The 23,216-nt window shown below is 43.3% G+C and overlaps 1 protein-coding gene across 1 annotated transcript in view; it reads right to left on the bottom strand.

Annotated features, from left to right (window-relative positions):
- Positions 1 to 23,216, bottom strand: part of RSBN1 (round spermatid basic protein 1) — a 50,515-nt gene that overhangs the window by 6,516 nt on the left and 20,783 nt on the right. Inside the window, exons 2-3 of the mRNA XM_061631968.1 lie at positions 16,933 to 17,603; positions 329 to 466 (exon numbers count right to left, since the gene is read on the bottom strand). Coding sequence (XP_061487952.1) covers positions 329 to 466; positions 16,933 to 17,603 — 809 coding nt within the window. The remainder of the gene's footprint in view (positions 1 to 328; positions 467 to 16,932; positions 17,604 to 23,216) is intronic.

The following is a 23,216-nucleotide window of genomic DNA, read 5'->3' as shown; positions in this document are numbered from 1 at the left end:
CTGTTTGAGTGTGTATGTGTGGGTATAGAAACTTCTGGATTTTGCATGGATGGAAAGAAGCCTACTGTACAAAAGGTATGAACAACCTCCATTTATTGGCCCACTTTCACCTCTGGCCATGCCCACCATTGGCATGCAGCCCCCCCAAAAATACTCATTACGGAATGTAACCCTACGACTGAGAAAAGTTACCCACCCCTGCAGGAGACAGACTCATGATTTTATTCTTCTACTTAACAATTTTCTCATTGTTTAGTAATATGTTACAGGTGTTCATCTGCAATACTAATAATAGTTAGAATTAAATAAAGTAAAAGTTAATTCTTACTCGAAGAAATGGAGATTCTTCCAACATATCAAGAAATTCTGGGAAATAGTCCCCAACTTCTTCATCTACTGCTCCAACAAGACTGATCTGCCTCATCGGACCTGCTCTATAGGTTCCACAGCAGTATGTTCGACTGACCTGTACAGATAAAGTAAAAGAATGTTTTACTCTATTCTACAGCATACATTTAATATAAGATATCTAATTGTGAAGACTAGAAGAGGACTGGAATTGACCAAATACAGTGGAGTTACAAACTCTTAGACTTGCAAGATTTCTTCTCTTTTCTGTAGGAAGATTGCTTACAAGGCTGACTAGGCAAGTGCCCCAAACTAACCAAGTACCATCTTGAAAAAGAGCAAAAAGGAAACAAACTTGAAACACATCAGTATATCCAAGTTATGCTATTTCACCGAAGAAAGGCTATCAAAAATAAAGCATTCTAAGTGGGCAAGAAAATAGTCTGAGACTTTCTATAATCTTCTCTTGTCAAATCCACAGAGGTCTATTTTTGTATCTGAATACTAAGATAACCAAGTGGCTTCCTTGAATTCATCTACCCACGATGGGTAGCCATTACTACCCTAGCATTAAACATCCACCCAACTAAGGGAACAATCATATGGTCCCCAGGAGGGTAACCCGGGACAGAAGATACTGTGGAATTTACCTGCAGTCTTCCCCTCTCCCTTCAACATATGAGCAGAGAGGGAGGTCCACTCTAGAAACGTCCATATTGCCGCCATGGAAACTTCTACAGGACAGAGCCTCCATATTCTCCTAACAAGGAAAAATATGGCAGCTCTGGAGTGAGCATAGTTGATTTTCCCTCCAGCCACTCTCCAACTTCCATTTTGGCCAGCAAGGTTTTGGAACTGACAATTTTTTCACAGTATGGGTTCTAGCCCCATCCCCAGAGGATTACTAAGTAAATTAACAGTTTAATTAAACATTTATTTATTTATTATTTGATTCATATCCCACCCTTCCTCCCAGTAGGAGCCCATCCTGGATATGTCATTCTAACTGTGTATTATACAGCCAGCGTGGATGCTTCGCATTCCACAATGTTAAATTCAAAATACCCCCATGCCATTCTGATGCTTCCCTTAAGCTCATTTCAAAACAAAACCTTACAAAACTTAATAGTCCTGAACTCAGAAACGCTTGCTTAACAACACTCTAAATTTTCATGGTGATACACAAAACAGTCAGAAAGAATCAAGAGTTCAAGTAAAAAGAGAGAGAAAAACCCAGACCCCTTTTGGATGTTTTTCTGTCAGAGTTCTCATAATCTGTTGAAGTTAATTAAAAATCAGCCATGTTCACAGAGTACCTGTAATCTTATTACTAACTTTGCCCCATACTCTGACCTTCATCCTCTGCAGTTTAAAAGTTAAAAAAAAATGTCTGGCTGATTTTTAATTAATTTAAGAAATTTTGCATTGAACTCAATGATAATGTCAGACATGCTCAGTAAGAACCAACTGTCAGTGTTCAAAAAGCCAGACTCGCAGCTGCTGGGCTTGCCTACTCAGGGGGCCACACCCACGCCTGACCATTATTTCACTTTGGAAAGTCATGGCTTCCCCCAAAGAATCCTGGGAAGTGTAGTTCATGAAGGGTGCTGAAACGAAACTCTTATTCCCCTGACAGAGCTTCAGTGGCCAGAGTGGTTTAACAGTCAGCCACTCTAATTGAAGGTCTGTGAGGGGAACAGGGCATCTCCTAGCAACTCTCAGCACCCTTCACTAACTACACGTCCCAGGATTCTTTGGGGAAAGCCATAACTGTCTAAATTGAAATAAAGGCCTTTTGTGAATGTGGCCAGAGATAGCTTTGGTTTGGGTGGGAGGCTACATGTGCCTGCTGTAGAATAAAAAGGTGTGGGAAACACTGAAAAGCAATGATACTGTTAACAATGTTTTCCATTTGGAAAGGAAAGGAGCTTCCCCTCTTCCTAGTGCCCACCCACCCAATCCCCTCCCTGCCCCTCCCCCAGGTCAGTTTAACTTATCCTAAACATGATTGCACAGAAATAAATCCCACTGAACTCAAAAAGTATGCAGATGATCAAACCCTCTCTCCTTTCCCCTCCCCCTCCTGCCCCTTCCCTCCCCCTCCTCATCTTCTTCCAATCCTCTCCTTCCCCCCCCCCCATGGTCAGCTTTACCTGTCTTAAGCATGACTGCACGGGAGTAAATCATATTGACCTCAAACACCATGCAAATGATCAAACCTGCCCTCCTCTCCTCCCTCCCATCACATTTTTGCCACTTCCCTCCCCCTTCCTTTGCCCCTCCCCTGCCAATCTCCTCCTTCCCCCTCCTTACACTCCCCTCTCCTCTCCCTTTCTCCTTCTCCTCCCCCATGGTCAGTTTTATCTATCCTAACCATAATTCCATGGAAGAAAATCCCACAGAACTCAATAAGCATGCAAATGATCAGACCTGCCTTTAGGTTTTATTATCATTAGTTGAGTTTTTTTAATGCTTTAATGTAAAATGTATGTTTTTATGTTGTACGTCGCCCAGAGTGGCTGGAAAACCAGTCAGATGGGCAACTAACAAATTTAATAAATAAATAAATAAATAAATTTCCCCTCTCATCTCCCTCCTCCCCTCCCCTCTTCCTTCTTCCTCCTGTACTGCCCATTCTAGCCCTCCCTCCCTCCCCCCCCCGGCAGTTTTACCTATCCTAAGCATACACAGGAGTAAATCACACTGAACTCAATAAACATGCAAATGATCAAACCTGCCCTCTTCGTCCCCTGCCCCTCCTGTCTGCTTCCCACCCCCTCCTCCCCTCTTCCCTCCCTCCTCCTCCCTCCCCCCCTCCCTATTCCCTGTGGTCAGTTTCACCTTTCCTAAGCATGATTGCAGGGGAGTAAATCCAACTGAACTCAATAAGCATGTAAATGATTAATCCATTCTCAGCAAACTTGCACAGGATCCCATTTCTTACTTCCCGGATTAAAAAGCAGAGAAATTCAGTCATAGGTAAAAAAAAACCTTGCGGTTTTAAGAACATACCTATAGCCCACAGATATTTCTATCAAACTTTAAATAGGAGGGAAATTGGGCAGCTATAGTGAATTCACCGGGGGGGGGGGAGAGAGACCTAGCCTCCTTTTGAGACATTGTACTGTCCTATAAATTTGTCAAAATGCAACACCATTTGGGTTGGTCTTTCACAGTCCAATTCACTTCCTGTGTAGCTTGGAAGAATTTGTTGACATTTGCCTCTGAGCATATGGTGAGTGGTGGCAACACCTGCAATCAGCCCAAATAACAGAAACAAGACATGTGCTGTGCTGATCTTGTTTTAGCAGGGAAGAAATAACAATATTAAGATACAGTTGATATAGTTCAGATAGTAACTTTAAATATGTTTGATTTACTTTGCAATTTTACTGAAGTTTCCTATAGGAAATCATTTTCTTTTGCTTCTGTTTCTGTGAATATGTGAAGCACAGCAACACTTTGCAAAATATACATTTAAAAACTCCAAAAACAATTGTGAAAGAATAGCACTGACTATTCTGCAGAATAGTCTCCAGTGGACATTAGGAATGTCTCAGTTTGCACAAGATAAAACAGTGGGTAGTGAAATATACTCTAGACAATTTCTAGATGTGCTCTATGTTTTTAATTGACTATGCCCACCCTTCCTTAAGTGGAGTGATTCAAGCATAGCAGACTGAACACATGCCTCGTGAGTAGGCCAAGTTTGTTTTTTCCAAAGGCTAGAATAGTTGCTTAAGTAGCAACATATTGTAATCAGTCTAATTTTACATCAAATTGAAGTTTCAGATTCAACTGTTAATGCGCCCAAAATAGAAATAGAACATAACCTCCAATTTGAAACAGAGAAGGTTGTCTTCTCCATCATATGACATTGACCAATAAAAAGGCTTTGAAATTAATAAATTTATTTATTATTTATTTATTTTATTTATTACATTTATATACCGCCCCATAGCCGAAACTCTCTGGGTTGTTTACAGCAATTAAAAACATTAAAAACAAATATACAAACACAAAAAACAATTTAAAAAATTTAAAAACACATGCTAAAATGCCTGGGAGAAGAGGAAAGTCTTGACCTGGCACCAGGCGCACATCGTCACAGAGATCATTCCATAATTTGGGGGGCACCACTGAGAAGGCCCTCTCCCTTGTTGCCAGACTCCCAGCTTCCCTCCAAGTAGTCACCCAGAGGAGGGCCTTGGATGTTGAGTGTAGTGTACGGGTGGATTCATGTCGGAAGAGGCATTCCATCAGATATTATGGTCCTAAGCCATGTAAGGCTTTATAGGTTAAAACCAGCACCTTGAATCGAGCTTGGAAGCATACAGGCAGCCAATGCAAGCGAGCCAGAATCAGTTTTATGTGTTCAAACCGTCTGGTCCCTGTTACCAATCTGGCCGCTACATTTTGCACAAGCTGCAGCTTCAGAACAGTCTTCAAAGGCAGCCCCACGTAGAGTGCATTGCAGTAATCTAACTTGGAGGTTACCAGAACATGGACAACTGAAGCCAGGTTATCCCTGTCCAGATAGGGGCGTAGCTGGGCCACCAACCAAAGTTGGTAGAAGGCACTCCGTGCCACCGAGGCTATCTGAGCCTCAAGTGACAGAGATGGTTCTAGGAGAACCCCCAAGCTACGAACCTGCTCTTTCAGGGCGAGTGCAACCCCATCCAGGACAGGGTGAACATCCACGATCCGGTCAGAAGAACCACCCACTAACAGCATCTCAGTCTTGTCTGGACTGAGCCTGTTTATTAGCCCTCATTCAGTCCATTGTCGCAGCCGGGCACCGGTTCAGCACATTGACAGCCTCACCTGAAGAAGATGAAAAGGAGAAATAGAGCTGCGGGTCATCAGCATACTGATGGCAACGCACTCCAAAGCTCCGGATAACCGCACCCAACGGTTTCATGTAGATGTTGAACAGCATGGGAGACAGAACTGACCCCTGTGGATCCCCATACTGGAGAGTCCAGGGTGCCGAGCAATGTTCCCCAAGCACCACCTTCTGGAACCGACCCACCATGTAGGAGCAGAACCACCGCTATGCAGTCCCTCCCACTCCCAACTTAGCAAGTCTTCCCAGAAGGATACCACAGTTGATGGTATCGAAAGCCACTGAGAGATCAAGGAGAATCAACAGAGTCACACTCCCCCTGTCTCTTTCTCAACAGAGGTCATCATACAGGACGACCAAGGCTGTTTCCATACCAAAACCAGTGTCATGGCCCCTTCGGAGGACTCATCAGTCGAGGATGACTCGGGAGTAACAGCAGCAGACCCAGAAGGAGAAACGGAGGAAACTCCTGAGAACCCAGCTCCTTCTCCCCCTCAGCTGCAGAGCACCCCAGACACAGCTGAAGCCCTTTAGCCAGATGCAGACAGTGAACAGGATACTCCCCCCTCACCTGCAGAACGTAGACAACAGAAGGTCAGGCAGAAGAGGGGCAGGCCTGTCCACTTAAGGCCAAAACGCTGATGGCTCACACCTGCTGACAAACCTGCTCCTTAAAAGACAAACCTTGGCTTCAGCTTGTTGCTGACTACAACGTCAGGCGTGGCTTTGTGTGTTTCCAGATTCCCTGAACCTTATTTTGGACTGACCCCATGGCAATTGAACCCAGACCTCTACTGACCTCGCTTCTGGACTTCTGGCTTGGCACGTAAGCTTGGAAAGGGCCTTGCCCTTATCACACTTCATCCTTGTTAGCCTGGCAGATTTATGACCAAGCTGCCAGCTAAGGACTTTCCCGCCCTGGTAAATACCCAGGAATTTCAAGCCCCCGCCTGCACTGCTGTCTCAGTGCAGAGCTGACAACCAGGCCTGAAACCTGACTGAAATGGATCCAGATAATCGGTGTCATCCAAGAGGGTCTGAAGCTGGCTTGCTACCATTAGTTCAAGGACCTTGCCCAGGAATGGAACATTTGCTACTGGCCTAGTTATTAAGATTTTCTGGGTCCAGGGAGGGTCTCTTCAGGAGTGGTCTCATTACAGCCTCTTTTAGGCAGCCAAGGACCACCCCATCTCGCAGAGAGGCATTAATCACTTCCCTGGCCCAGCCAGCTGTTCCATCCCTGCTAGCTTTTATTACCCAAGAAGGGCAAGGATCCAGCACAGAAGTGGTTGCACAAACCTGTCCAAGCACCTTGTCAACGTCCTCAAGCTGTACCAACTGAAAGTCATCCAAGAAATCGGGACAAGGCTGTGCTCTGGATACCCCGCTTGATTCACCTGCTATAACACTGGCGTAAGTCCTGGTGGATGCTAAACATTTTATCCTGGAAGTGCCTAGCAAATTCATTACAGCGGGCCTCAGATGGTTCTACCATGTCCTTGAGGCCTGTGTGTAATAGTCCCCGGGTAATTCTGAAGAGCTCCGCTGGGCAGCAGAGTGATGATTTGATAGTGGCAGCAAAATATTGTTTTGCTGCCCTCACTGCCTCTAAATACAGTTTACCATAGGCACTTACCAGTGTGTAATTGCATCCACCAAGATTTTGTCTCCATCTGCACTCAAGCCATCTCCAATATTGTTTCATCGCTCTCATCTCTGGGGTATATCATGGAGCCGTACAAGCTCTACACAGGAAAGGGCGCTCAGGAGCAATCATGTCAACCACCCGGGTCATTTCTGTATTCCATAGTTCAACCAGGGTTTCGACAGGAGTGCCAGCCCTATCAGCCGGAAAACTCCCCAGAGCCCTTTGGAAACCATCTGGATCCATTAGTCTCTGGGGGCAGACCAACTTAATTGGTCCCTCACCCATGCAGAGAGAAAAAAAGCAGCTGTAAGTCTAAACTTCAGCAAGCAGTGATCTGTCCATGACAGAGGGACTGATATAAGGCCCCCCACATTCAGATCACCATCTCCATGTCCAGTTGCAAAAACCAAGTCTAGAGTATGTGTTGGGCCAATGGCATGTTGGGACAGTCCCATGGTTGTCATGGAAACCATGAAATCCTGAGCCGCCCCGGATAAGGTGGCCTCGGCATGGATGTTGACATCCCCCAGAACCAACAGCCTGGGGGATCTCAACAGTACACCCAAGACCACCTCCATCAGCTCAGCTAGGGAGTCTTTTGGGCAGCGGGATGGGCAGTATACCAACAGAATCCCCAGTCTGTCCTGCTAACTCAACACAAGGTGCAAACACTCCAGACCAGTAGTCACACAGACAGGGTGCTTGCAGAGGGAGATGGAGCTCCTATAGACCACAGCAACTCCCCTCCCCGACCCTCAGGTCTGCCCTGATGCTGAACCAGGTACCCTGGCAGACATAGCTGGGAGAGACTGACTCCTCCCTACTCACCCATCCAGGTCTCGGTTATACATGCCAGATTGGCTGCATCACCCACAATTAAATCATGAATGAGGGAGATCTCATTATGCACCGATTTGGTGTTTAGGAGCAGCATCCAGAGGTCTGAGAGCTGGCTGATAGGGCAACCAACAAACCTGCGGGTGTGGGGAAGGCCAGAACAAGGCACAGTTTGACACAGTTTTCTAGGATGAATAATGAGCGAGATAAAATTTTCTAGATTAGATTATCTGTAGAAACAATAGTAACAGGAAAGAAGCTAATTAAGAAGAACACCAGCATACAAAAATGTAATTCTCCATCTTTGGAGATGTCAGGTGTTGCCACCACTCACCGTATATTCAGAGACATATGTTACCAAATTCTTCCAAGCTACACAGGAAGTAGATTGGACTGTGAAAGACCAACCCAAATGGTGTTTGCATTTTAACAAATTTGTAGGGCAGTACAATATCTCGGAGAGGAGATCAGGTTTCATGCTCCCCTGATTCTTAAACCACAAGGTTTTTTGCCTATTAGTGAATAGTATTAGAGGGAAAAGGAAGAAAGAAACTGTGAAAGGTCAATGCCCTCACACCTTCAGAGTATCATTTAAGCAGATCTGAAGTCTGAATTGGATTTCATTCAGAAACACTTCCTAGGATGACTCATATGTTATTTTATACTTGGGTCCATATGCTTAAGTACATGCATGTTTTACCTGTTGTGAAAGGCATATGTATATTTAAATTGGGGTTTCTCCCAGAAAAAAGACAGTGATAAAGAATGCCTTGTCCCTTCTTTCCCCCACCCTTGCACACAACCATGTGTTTTGTTAATACAGTAGTAATTTAATGGTCTATGCACCCTTCATAACTGACCTGAAGCGAGTGCATTTTGTACTCTGATATTTTGTACCAGAAAGCAAGTAGTATCTTTTTATTTAATTTAAATTGAAATATTTCTTAATCAGGTGGTCTCAGAGAAGTGTACAACCAACAAAATAAAATGCAGTGAAAAAACAAAGCAGCTAGAGAAATCCTACCAATGAGTCACATGGATTTGGGATTCCAGGATACTTAGCAAAATCCTAAGCATCAGCTTTCATCTGAAAACAAGAAACTTGCAGAGAAGATATTCTCTGCGATACATACTCCAACCAATATTTTACTTAGCAAACACTCTCCTAACCTAAGATGTAGGGAAGAAAAGTTCTCTATATCACCAAAGTTACAGCTGCAGGAAGGAAAGAGAGATCTTGGAGCTGGGACAAGGAATATATTCAAAAGAACTGTTAGAAGGAAGAAGTGGAGGCTGCAATATGGTGCTGAAGAAGGCTGTGGGCAACAGACGACCAGTACAAGATGAATGAGCACATGCAGCAACAATAAGAGCAAATGTACCTATGCAGGGACTTTTATGACTGGCAGATACAGACGTAATTTAGTATTTGCATTTGGACCAGTTGGCACGGTCATGACAACTGAATTTATTATTAAGATGAATTTAGTATTTTCCATCTACATGTCCAATATAACATTCCTCATTCTCAGATTGTTTTCTCTCAGCTTCCCCAACATGCAGTGCCATTGCCCTTGTTCTTACACCCAGCCACTAAAATGCACACTAAATCTCAGTTTGTCTCTCACAGATGCCAGCATAGCTGTGACAGTTACAGACATGCTGTTAAGTTGATATTGGAAACCTACTGGAACAAAATATTGATCAAGTTTCCCCAAATGCAATTAAGAAACAAGAATAAGTTTATTTTGCCCAGCTACAAAGTTTAAAATGAGGGTTGTTGAGCTGCAAATCTTCTCCCCAGTAATCAAAATACGTCCATATCCCATGGTTCTGCAGATCGACCAGCACACCTATAAGGAGATGAAACTTGGAGGAAAATGCTCTACATGAACTCCACAGGCCAGTTGTCTCAATTACAATTGGACAAAGTCTATAAAATCCTCCCTGGGCTATTTGCATTGACCACAGAGAAATGCTGACAACCTTTTGAATGATTCCCCTGCCCGCTCCCACCCCAGCTTTGAAACAACATCACAAATTTGAACTAAATTTTAGTACAGAGAAGAGAGACATTGGTTATAAGGCTGCCTAGTACCATCCCAAGTAAGAGTTGGAGTCTTCCTACGAGCCAAGGTTCAAAAATCCTCCTTAACTTGTGTATCAACATTGCTGAAACTTTACATTTTGATAAACTAAAACTGAGTGTAAATACTATTCACTAATAGGCAAAAAACTCTTGCTGTATGAGAACATACTTACAGCCAACAGATATTTCAATCAAACTTTAAAAAGCAGGGAAATTGGGCAACTATAGTGAATGCACCAGGGCAGCAGAGACCTGACCTCCTCTCAGATATTGTTCTGCCCTACAAATTTGTAAACATGCAAACACAATTTAGGTTGGTTTTTCATAGTCCTATCCATTTCCTATGGTGGCTTGGAAGAATTTGGTAACCTGTGCCTCTAAGCATATGTTGACTGGTGCCAAGACCTACAAACAGTCCAAATAACAAAAACGTGTGATATGCTGACCTTGTTTTAGCAGGGAGGAAGCAACAATATTAAGTCAGTTGATATAGTTCAGATATTCACTTTAAATATGTTTGATTTATTTTGCCATTTTAGTAAAGTTTCCTATGTTAAATTTTCTTTTGCTTCTGTTCCTATGAATATCTAAACTATAGCAACACTTTGCATAATTTGCACTAAAAAAAATCTCCAAAAACAATTGTGGAATAATGGCACTGACTATTCACAGAATAGACTCCAATGGACATGAGGAGTGTCTCAGTTTGCACAAGATAAAACAGTGGGAGGTGAAATATATTTTAGCAAATTTCTAGATGTGTTTTTAAGTGATCATGCCCACCCTTCCTTAAGTGGAGTGGTTTAAGCATAGCAGACTGAACACATACATCTCCGAAAAAAACCATCTTGGCCTGCTCAACAGCAATTCATTGCATAAGCAGCAACGTATTGTAATCACTTTAATTTTACATCAAAGCTCCAGGTTCAGATTCAACTGTTAATGCACCCAAAATAGAAACAGAATATAACCTCCAGTTTGAAACGCAAAAGGCTATCTTCACCATAAATTTCTAGGATGAATAATGAGTGAAATATAATTTTCTAGGTTAGATTCTCTGTAGAAACACAGGAAAGAAGCTAAGTAAGAACACTAACAAATATACAAAAATGTATCCATCTTTGAAAGTGCAGTCCTGATTGCAGGTGTTGCCACCACTCACCATATTATTACTATTATTATTATCATATTAAATTTATATCCCGCCCTTCCTCCCAGGAGCACAGGGCGGCACGCAAAAACACTAAAAACACTAAAGCATCTTGAAAAAACCTTTCAAATATATTACAATAAAACATCTTTAAAACCCCTTTTTAAAAAAACATTAAAAACATCTTAAAAAGCAATTCCAACACAGACACAGATGAAGGTCTTCAGTAGGCACCAAAAAGATAATAGAGATGGGGCCTGTCTAATATTTAGGGGGGGGGATTCCAAAGGGTAGGTGCTACTATATTAAAGGTTCACTTCCTATGTTATGTGGAACAGACTTCCTGATAAGATGGTATCTGCAGGAGGCCGTCATGAGCATATCGTAGTGAGGGGTATGACAATCTTTCAGATATCCTGGTACCAAGCTGTATAGGGTTTTGTACGCCAAAACCAGAATCTTGAACTTGGCCCAGTAGCTATTGGGCAGCCAGTGGTTTTTTCAGCAGCGGGGTGACATGTTGGCGATACCCTGCCCAGTGAGCAGTCACATTGCCACATTTTGCACCTGCTGCAGCTTCCACACCAACCTCAAGGACAGCCCCACATAGAGCACATTACAGCAATCCAGCATGGAGGTTACCCGTGTGTGGACAACAGTGGTCAGGCTACCCCAGTCCAGAAATGGACACAGCTGTCTTACCAGCCAAAACTGGTAAAAGGCACTCCTAGCCACTGAGGTTACCTGGGCTTCTAGTGACAAAGATGGACCCAGGTGCACCCCCAAGACTATGAACCTGCTCTTTCAGAGGGAGTATCACCCAATCCAAAGCAGGTAACTGACCAATTATCTGAACTCAGGAACCACCAACCCACAGCCCCTCCATCTTGCTAGGATTCAGACTCAGTTTCTTGGCCCTCATCCAGCCCACCACTGAGTCAAGGCACCAGTCCAGGGCTTGCACAGCCTGTCCTGATTCAGATGTTACAGAGAAATAGAGCTGGGTATCATCAGAGTACCGCTAACACCTTGCCCCAAATCTCCTGATAACCACTCCCATGGCTTCATATAGATGTTAAACAGCATTGGGACAAGATGGTACCCAGCAACACAACTGCCAGGGGGCCGAAAGACAATCACCCAATGCTATTATCTGAAAACGACCCTGTAAAACAGTGTCTTTGACACCCATCTCACCAAGTCGGCTCAGAAGGATACCATGGTCAACGGTATGAAAAGCTGCCAAGAGATCAAGTAATAATAGGGTTGCACGCCTCCTATCCTTCTCCCAATAAAGGTCATCCATCTACTACAGAAGATGTGGATAGGACATCAAGATTGCTATGGAGGTGAGTGACTTTATCCTCAAAGTGCCTTGGAAACAATTCACAGTGAGCTGCCGAAGAGTCTAACTCTAACATTTCCTGGAGTTGATGTCAAAAGACCCTGACAATATGGAAAAGCTTCCACAGCTTCTTGAGGATGCAATAGAGGCAGAGAAGTGGGTCTTTTGTGCCACCCTCACCGCCACACAGTAGGCACGGTTATGTTTTACTTGTGCCCGATCAGCCTCACAGCAACTTTTTCACCACTTATACTCTAGCCATCGTCCCGCCTGTTTCACTGCCCTTAGTTCACTGATGTACCAAGGTGCACACCAGGCTCTGCAATGCTGGAAAGGGAGCTCAGGGGCAACTGTGTTAATAGCCCAATTCATCTCGTTGTTCCACAGTGTGAAAAGGGCTTCAACAGGGTCACTTAATCTGCTGGGAACTCTCCCAGGACATTTAGGAATCCAGTGGATTCGGGGCAGGCCATCTTAATCTGTCCACCATCCCTGCAGGAGAGGATCAGAGCCGGAAGTCTAAACTTCACCAGGAAGTGGTCTGACAACAACAATGGAGTAACATCCCCCCCCCCAGTCTCCAGAACACTCCTTCCTCCATGTGGAGCAAAAACCAAGTGAAGAGTGTGCCCTGCCCTATGCGTCGGACTGGTGACATCTTGAGACAGCCCCATGGTCATCACAGAGCCGTGAAGTCCTGAGCCGGAACATTAGAAGCAGCCTCAGCATTGTTGGAAGTGGGGCAAGAGCAACTTCTGTTTTGTTCTTTTGTTTATGTTCCAGAAGGGAGATAGAGTTAGGGTCCTCCAGATGGCTAGGCTTGACTACCTTTACCTGTGATGCTCTGACTGACTCTTTCCATCATTAGACTGATATGCTTAGGGAAGCTTATCTGCCCCTCCTCCTTCCATTCTTTCCCTTTTTTCTCTTCTTCAACTGTCCGAGAGAGAGGAGACACCTTTGTCTCTGCTCTCTCCCTCCTGAGCCATGAGGGCAATTCCCAAACCTGCGTGTTGCACCTCCAACTTAGTTAGTTAGAACTAGGTATGCCTTTCTATCTACTTTGTATTTCTATAAATAAAGTAGCTTTTCTTATTTTACTGAGTCTTAAGTCTCAGTGATCTCAATGCAGGGTAAATGCCTGCCACTTAGGCAAACGCACACACTGGCACACACGCATCTCAGACCGTTGACTATCTCTGCTAACATTTATACAAATTTACATAAGCATGGACATTGAAATCACCCAGAACTATCATTCTGGGCTCCTCCAATACTGCAACCAAGATCGCCTCCACCAGCTCAGTCAGATAAGCTGCTGGGCAGCAGAGTGGATGACCCCACAGCCAGCTTCAAGACAGAGTGGTTTCCTGGTGACAGAGATGGAAGTTCTTAAGAACACAGCAACCCCTCCCCCCATCCTTGCAGCCTGTGCTGGTGTTGCACCGAGTATCCAGATAAGCAAAGTTGGGACCCAGCTTACCCACTCAGGTCTCAGTAGTACACACCAAATCAGCACCCTCATCCACAATCAAATCATGGATGAGTGTGGTCTTATTGCATACTGATCTGACATTAAATAGTAGTACACACAAGCCAATGGGAACAGTAGATCAGCAACCAGGAACCCATCCATGGGAAGAGTAGGAGCAAGGAACAAGGTGTAAATAGACTTGCCTTTATCTTCTATGGTAGCTCATCACATCCCCATGGCTATACCTAGGCTTTTTCTGGGAGGAAGGGTGGGATATAAATTTAATAAATAAAAAATACCCATGTCCACTGAAACTGGGGTAGCATGACGCATGTCCCTCCTTACTAAGACTCCTAAACACATGATATGGAGGCACATGTTAACAAATTCTTCCAAACTACACAGGAAATAGATTGCACTGTGAAAGACCAGCCCAAATTGTGTTTGCATGTTTACAAATTTGTAGGGCAGTACAATATCTCAGACAAGAGGTCAGGTTTCCTGCTCCCCTGGTACATTCACTATAGCTGCCCAATTTCCCTGCTTTTTATAGTTTGATTGAAATATCTGTTGGCTATATGTACGTTCTTACACATCAAGTGGCTTTTTTTGCCTATTTGTGAATTTCTCTGCTTTTTCATCTGGGAGGTAAGAAATGGGATCCTGTGCAAGTTTGCTGAGAATGGATTGATCATTTACATGCTTATTGAGTTCAATGGGATTTACTCCCCTGAAATCATGCTTAGGATAGGTGAAACTGACCACAGGGGAGGATGAGGAGAGAGGAAAAGGAGAAGAGGGGGAAAGTTTGCATGGTTACTGAGTTCAATGGGATTTACTCTCATGCAATCATGCTTAGGACAGATGAAACTGACCATGGGGGAGAAGGAGAAGGAGTAGGGGGGAGGAAAAGGGGTAGGGTGGGAAGGAGATCTGGAGTGGGGAGGGGATGAAGAAGAGGGAAGGGGGAGGGCAGGAAGAAGAGGAGGGGAGGGGGAAGGAAGGGGCAGGAGGGAGGGGATAAAAGGGAGGAGGAGAGAAAGGCAGGTTTGATAATTTGCATGCTTATTGAGTTCAATGGGATTTACTCCTGTGCAATCATGCTTAGGATAAGTGAAACTGACCTGGGGGTGGGACAGGGAGAGGGAGGAAGGATAGTGGAAGGGAGGAAGGTGGAGAGAAGAGAGGGGGAGACATAGGGGAGAGGGAGGTAGTGGAGGAGAATGGGTAGGTGGGCATTGGTCAGAGGGAAAACCATTTCCTTTCCAAAATGAAAACACTATTAACAGTATCATTATTTTGGGGGAGGTTCCCCCACCTTTTTATTCTACAGCAGACACATATAGTCTTCCACCCAAATGTAAACCAAAGCTGTCCCTAGCTACATCCACAGCAGACATTTATTCCACTTTAAACTCCTATTCCCCTGACAAAGTTACAATCTGCAGAATTCTCTGGAAAGAGGGGTTGACTTAAATCACTCTGGCCACTGGAGCTCTGTCAGGCGAATAGGAGTCTAGCAATTCTCAGCACCCTTCACAAACTACGCTTCCCAGGATTCTTTAGGGAAGCCATGACTGTTTAAACTGGAAAAAATATCTGGCATGGGTGTGGCCTCCTCATTAGCCAAGCCAAAAAGCTGTTAGTTTGGATTTTTGAATGCTAACAGTTGGTTCTTACTGAGTATGCCTGCGCTTACATAGACTCCAATGTTAAGTTTCTTTCATTAAAAGTCAGCCATGCATTTTTTAAAATTTTTAAACTGTAGAAGATGATGGTCAGAATATAGAGCAAGGTCAGTAATAGGATTACTTGGTTGATTTTTAATTAATCCAACTTAATCCAATTCATCCAATCCAACTTAATCCAATTTACAGGAAAAAAGTCTAACAGGGTCTGGATTTTTTTAATTCTCGTTTTAGACTTTAAACTCTGGATTCTGTGTGTGTTTTACGACGTTTTCATTGTCATGAAATCATAGAGGGTTCTTAAGCAAGCCTTTCTGATCTTAGGACTATACGTTTTGTAACATTTTGTTTTGAAATGAACTTACGGGAAGCAGCAAAATGGCAGGGGGTTATTTTCAATATAACAGGATGGATGTGAAAAATCCGTGCTAGCTATAGTATATAGCCACTCTCATGGCTGTATAATAAACACTTTTAAAAAGAGGGGCAGAATTTTTCTAGATGTTAGAGGCTCATTAATCCATTTGACATGGCAGTGAAGTTTTATGCAATCACTCTACCATCTCCAATTAGAAGAAGAAATGCCACAACTTATATTTCCTGCAAAAGCTCTCTGAACCTGTATCATGTAAGATGGGGCTATGGGGCGGTATACAAATGTAATAATAATAATAATAATAAATCTGTATTAAGATTGGCATACTAAGGGATGTGTAATATATATTTTAAAACATGACAGATTGCATATGGCTTTATATACATGACAACTCTAGATTTCATAACCAACAGCATCCTTTGAAAACAAAACTGATCTATAGGTATTGACTCACACTATTTGCATATTTTAATATTCCTCTCATAAAAGTAATTAAAGAATGGCTAGGTTAGTTATAGACACAATAAGGTATGTGCAGAACTACTGACAAATCCCCGCTCCGCCATGAAACTCCCTGGCTGATCTTGAGCCAATCACAGTCTCTCAGTCTAGCCTACCTCACAGGGTTATTGCAAGGATAAAATTGGGAGGGGAAGAAACATGTTTGGATGCCACCTAGACCTCCTTGGAGGAAAGGTGAGCTATAAATGTAAAAACTAGAGCTGTTCACCTAATCTGTGCACACAAGCCAGAGAGTATCAAAAACCTGTAGGCATTATCAGCTCATCTGTCTTCAATGTCATGTTGGGAATGGGAAAGTAGGAATCTATGGTACAAAAAGGTCAAGTAGTAGCTGGGATGGGAAGGCATTAAGAAGCTGTACATGGCTTGAAATTATATGGGATGTCATCCCACATGCAGACAAAATTGGGGGAGGCATTACTGGAGTATGGGCTATGTGAAGGAAAGATTGTTGGAAGACAGTAGATATCACCAGTTGACAATAGTTTAGATTTTGGCTCAGCTTTCTGCCATAGCACTCCATAATCTATTTTTTTTCCTCTTCACTGTGGATTTCTCGGGTTAATCATATGCTTAGTTTCAAGTTCTTTCGGGTCTTCACTTTCTTACCTGAGTGTGAAAGTTTGAAATGGTTGTTGTTTCAATATCTTTCTTGCCAAGGATTTCCATTTTCACTGGGGTGTTAGGAAAATTAAAAGCAAAGTAATCCAAGAAGTCTGGCAAGTAGGCAGCTGCCCCATGAACAATAGCTAGAGCATAGTATGCTGCATTTTTCTCATTTTCACTGAATGTCAAAGCAAGAAACTCTTCTGCAAATCTCTCCATCTCCACTGGAGACAAAAATGAGAGTTCGTCCATATAGGCATGAAGAACCAGAGCTCCTCCGTTTGACTGATGCTCCTCATGAATAAAGTTACTAAATTTAGTGCCTGTTTTTAAGAAGCTGCTGCGAACAGAATGCTCCTGGTGGGTAGTAAATGGAGACTGCACCCCCTGGGGAATCCTATATTCCTGCATGCCCAAATTCAACTGACACAGCTGCTCATCTTTTAGGTACCTAAAAGATTCCTTGTTCTCTTCCAAGTTATCGCTCTCCCCTGGAGTCAAAATCTCTTTGTTGATACGAGTAAGACCAGCACACACTGTCTGCACTTCTTTGTTATACATTTTCAGATGCCTCCCCCTCATGTCTTCTCTGTGTTTCTTTTTCTTCTTTTTCTTTATTTTCTTTACAATAAGACTGTCAGTTCTCTGGGTCTTGCCATTTTCATCTCTGCTTTCTAGAAATAATAAGAAAATTAGAATTCTATTGTTGCACCATAAAAATAGTCAAGGACATTAGGAAGTAAAGCCCCTACCAACCTCCCAGACACTCTGAAAAACTGTTAGCAATTTCCAGTGCTTAGATGTATCAGATTAGGAAGTTTGTGTCTCAGAAAGAATAATACCTAGTGGCACCTTCAATACTAGCAAACATTATGCCATAAGCTTAAGGTACCCACAAGCCTCTTTTTGTGGCAACAGACTAACCTCTGAAAAATGTTTCAGTATGTTATTGGGGGAAAAAGATATTTACATCACTTTACCTTTTAATAGTAGTAAAGGAAAAGTGGAGCTACTTTCTACATTATTAACAACTTCAAGTACTCCTGTAGGTCATTCACATAACACATAGTAGTTCAAGAAGGATTTCTTTACACATTTATCTGTAAATTAGGTCCCATCTGCACTATACATTTAAAACACTATTATACTACTTTAAACAGGCATGGCTTTCCCCAAAGAATCCTGGGAACTGTAGCTTGTTAAGGATCCAGTAGTAGTTAGAACCCTATTCCTCTCACAAAGCTACAATTCCCAGAGTCATTTAATAATTAACCCCTCTTCCTAGAGAACTCTGGGAAATGTAGCTGTGTGAGGGGTAGGGGGTTCTCCTAACAACACCCTTAATAAACTAGAGTTTCCAGGATTCTTCGGGGGAAGCCATAATTGTTTAAAGCAGTGTGATACCGCTTTTATTATATAGTGCAGATGGGGCCCTAGGTACTAGTATGCCAACCTTATTTCAAAATTATGAGCAGGGCTGAGTAGATGCTGCAATTCCATATTAGGGTGGGATGCAGAATTCAGCCAAAAAATAGCTTAGCCTGCAAAGTGGGAGGACAATTACTTCTAAAATTTCAGAAGGGGGGGTGCTAAAAGATTTCTAGTGGCTGGAGGCAGTGCTTATTGCCTTATATAGCACCTTGCCCCTCGCTATGACTAGCAAACACAGAACTGAGCACCACAGTAAACAATGAACTAAACACAATGGCTCAGTGAGCCACTCCAGCAACCTCTAGTTTAGATTATTGTAGTGCTTTGGGCTCAATTAAAAGCACTGATTTTGACCTTTAACTCCCTTCACAGCCTGGAACTGGTATGCCTTAGAGTAGCCTTTCCCAACCAGTGTGCCTCCAGATGTTGTTGGACCACAACTCCCATCAGCCTCAGCCAGCATTGCCAATGGTCAGGAAGATGGGAATTGTGGTCCAACAACATCTGGAGGCACACTGGTCGGGAAAGGCTGCCTTAGAGGATGCTTTTCTCCACAAACACTAAGATCTTCAACAAGAACCATTCTTTGGGTGCCCCCACATTCGAGGCATGGGAGGGCTACATGGGAAATGGCCTTATAAGTGATGACATCTCAACTGTGAACTGCTCTCCCCAGAAAGACTTACCTTGCATCTCCCTTAATGTAATTTTGTCCACCAGGAAAAGACTTATTTTGTCATGTCTTTTGTGTATATTTTTCCTGCTACCTAGTGCTTTTTTAAAATTCTGCTAATTACTTTTATACTGCTCCTTGTTGTTGTGTTTTATAATATTCTTGTTTTATTATTTTTTGCTCTGGACTAGATGCAGGAAAGTATTTTCATTTTAAGTATAAGCAATCCTAATTACCAATACAAGGACTCAGCCTATACACCTTGTACATACCTTGGCAAAGAGAATGGGGAAAGTACATTTGCCCAATCCACTTTCACTCCTTCACATAAAACAGACTAAGGCAGCCTAAGTATGAAGGATGTTTCTACATGCCAGACTAGGAAAGCAACAAAAGACAGTAGAACATAAAAGGATAGGGTCACTATTTCTCATGACTCATACCTTCTGAGGTTTCAGATTGTGCTTCTTCTAACCATTACCAATGATGTGGAGTGGAAATTTTTCCAGAAAACTTTCCGATGCTTTATTTTTCTGCCAAAGATTCTGTTTCATATGTTTATTAGTAGCAATGAGTAGGAGCCAGTTACAAATAAAATATTAGGCATGCTTAGCAGCTTTGAAGTTTTTAGCTTTATTTACTAAAATACAATTAAAATAAACATGCTAGATTAGATTACTCTCTAGGGCATCAAAACATTTTTCTGTATAAACTACCCTGTGCAAATTAAAATAATCTGCACAGGAAATTTTTCAAATTCAAAATTTCTGGAAAACCCACATCATTGGCTGTTATTAAATTATTATCCCTTCTGAGTGAGAAAAGGGCCTGCAGGAAGGAGAAGCAGCAGTCTGCAGAGGCATTATGCATGACTAAAAGACAGTCACTAGAAGAGGTGGAGGGACAAGCATTAGATGCAATTAATTCTATTTACTATCTGACAAACTTTCCATGACTTTCATTGGCACAACCCATCTTGGAATGAACTGGTCTTGTGTTTGGTTTCAAAAACTGAAGCCACTTTGGGCACCTAAACATGCCCAAGATGAGGAGAAAAGCTGCATGAGCTTCCTGAAATGAACTAAAATTACTGAATTCTCCAAGTAAAGGTAGGTTTGAAAGAAGACCAGGATGTCAGGTCTCTAGGTCAGGGGTTTCCAAACTGGTCCACAGACCACCAGTGGTCAGCAAGCTTCATTCAGATGGTCCATGGCATGTCTGTGAATTTGCAGTTGAAGATGGGAGATGGCACATCCATCGCATTAAATATTACATTGATTTTCATTGTATTTTTATTGCTTATTCTTACAGTGCATTTCATTATATTACAATAAAATACAGTATATGACATAAAATAATACAATTAAAAATCATATAGCATCTACCAGGGCTGTGGAGTCGGTGCCAGACCTTCAACTCCAACTCCTCTATTTTTCTACTGTCCGACTCCTTCATAAATGGCAAATGTATATTAACTAGTAAACAAATTTACTGTAGTAAAATGGTAGCACAAGGCATTTCATCACCACCACGTGAATCCAGAGCTTGGAAAAGTTACTTTTTTGAACTACAACTCCCACGAGCCCAATCCCTGGGGCTGATGTTCTTATTCCATCCCACTGAGATACGTTTTAAGCATACAGTAGGGCCCCACTCATATGGCAGGTTCTGTTCCAGGCCTCCACCTCCACCAGGATCGGTACTGTCCCCCATGCTTTTCAACATCTACATGAAGCCGCTGGGTGCGGTCATCAGGAGTTTTGGGGTGCGTTGTCATCAGTACGCTGATGACACGCAGCTCTATTTCTCCTTTTCATCCTCTTCAGGTGAGGCTGTTAACGTGCTAAACCGTTGCCTGGCCGCGATAATGGACTGGATGGGAGCTAACAGACTGAAGCTCAATCCTGACAAGACCGAGACGCTGTTGGTGAGTGCCTTCTCTGCCCAGATGGAGGATGTTCATTCTGTTCTTGATGGGGTTACACTCCCCTTGAAGGAACAGGTGCGTAGCTTGGGAGTTCTTTTTGATCCTTCCTTGTCACTTGAGGCCCAGGTGGCCTCGGTGGCACGGAATGCTTTTTACCATCTTCGCTTGGTAGCCCAGCTACGTCCCTATCTGGACAGTGATGACCTTGCCTCAGTTGTTCATGCTCTGGTAACTTCTAGACTGGACTACTGCAATGCGCTCTACGTTGGGCTGCCCTTGAAGACTGTTCGGAAACTACAGCTAGTCCAGAATGCAGCGGCCAGACTGCTGACGCGGACCAGAAGGTCCGCTCATATAGCACCTGTTCTGGCCCGTCTGCACTGGCTTCCTATTTGTTTCCGGGCTAGATTCAAAGTGCTGGTTTTGACCTATAAAGCCCTACACGGCATGGGACCGCAATACCTGGTGGAACGCCTCTCCCAATATGAACCTACCCGGACACTGCGCTCAACATCTAAGGCCCTCCTCCGGGTGCCATCCCATCGAGAAGCTCGGAGGGTGGTGACTAGAACCAGGGCCTTTTCTGTGGTGGCCCCCGAACTGTGGAACAGCCTCCCCGATGAGGTGCGCCTGGCACCGACGCTACTATCTTTTCGGCGCCAGGTGAAAACCTTTTTATACTCCCAGGCATTTTAAAGTGTGTTTTAATAGCATTTTCATTATTATTTTGTATCCTGGATGTTGTTTGGTTTCTTTATTATTTGTTTGTTTTGTTTTTTGATTTATTGTATTTATTGTATTTATACATTGCTTGTTTTTATCTTTTTGTACACCGCCCAGAGAGCCTTCGGGCTTAGGGCAGTATATAAATTAAATTAAATTAAATAAATAAATAAATAAATAACATAAGAAGAGCCTGCTGAATCAAGCCAATGGCCAAACTAGTCCAGCATCCAATTCGCACAGTGGCGAAACAGTTGCCTATGGATAACCTGCAAGCAGGACCTGAGTGCAAACAGCACTCTCCCCTCCTGTGGTTTCCAGTAACTGGTATTTGGAAACATACTGCCTCCAACTATGGAGGCAGAGCACAGCCATCATGGAAGCAGGGAAAGTTAATTTACACACTCTCCAATATTTTAACAATGAGAACAGGGATATTCCTGTGCATTAGTGGGGAAGCAATAGCCGGTGGCCCAGCAGACAAAGGCTCAAATGTATGGTAAGAAGAAGCTAGAAATGTGTGCAAGCAATTAGCACCACATGATAAAAGGCAGAGTGAGAAGCCACATACTACACGTATGACAAGGGAGAGGGCTTTCTCAGTGGTGGCCCCCAAATTATGGAATGATCTCTGTGACGAGGTGTGCCTGGCGCTAACACTATCTTTTCAGCGCTAGGTCAAGACTTTCCTCTTCTCTCAGGCATTTTAGCATGTGTTTTTAAATTGTTTTTAATTGTTGTAAACCGCCCAGAGAGCTGGCAGACACAGTAGTGCAACCACTCCTGAAAAAAAAAAAGTCACCCGGACCAGATGGTATTTAGCTACCATCATCCAATTGCAAATACCCCCCCTTTTGGGGCAAAACACTTGAGGGGGTCGTGGCTGTCCAGCTGCAGGCATTCATGGGGGAAACCTATTATCTAGATCCATTCCAATTTGGGTTCAGGCCTGGGCTTTGAACAGAATCAACCTTGATAGCCCTGATAAATTACTTTTATCTGGAGAATGATAAGGGGGGTGCAACTGTGCTGCTCCTACTCGATCTCTCATCAGCTTTTGATACCATCAACCATGGTATCCTAGGCCATAGGTCATCAACCTTTTCAGACCAGGGGGCATATTTTGAATTTTGAGTGTGCCAAGGACACTAGTCACAAAATGGCTACCATGGGGGCATGGCGTAACACAAGAGGAGAGAGAGTACAGCTATTGCTGGTTGTCCCTGCCCCCCCCTTTACTATGGGAAGTCAGCTATGTCCTGCTGGTCCCGATTGTGGGAATACAGCTGTTAAAGGTGCAAGAGCTCTGTTTTCCCCCCAATGTCAATTCTAAACCAAAGCCTAGGTTTCCATCCTGAACCCACGTGCCTTGGAGTAAAGCCCCATTAAACACAAAGACTTACTTTTCAAGGAGATATGTATAACCATTGTACTGTAAATTAACTATACAGTGAACTATTGAGTGCCTGGCAACATGTCCTGCAGCAGACATGCCTAAGGCTCTTTGCCAAGTTTTCACATTAGGGGAAGAGA

The sequence above is a fragment of the Rhineura floridana genome, chromosome 6, assembly GCF_030035675.1.
Source record: "Rhineura floridana isolate rRhiFlo1 chromosome 6, rRhiFlo1.hap2, whole genome shotgun sequence".
NCBI classification, from domain to species: domain Eukaryota; kingdom Metazoa; phylum Chordata; class Lepidosauria; order Squamata; family Rhineuridae; genus Rhineura; species Rhineura floridana.
Note: the sequence above shows the minus strand (reverse complement) of the source record. Positions and strands in the feature narration are given on the sequence as shown.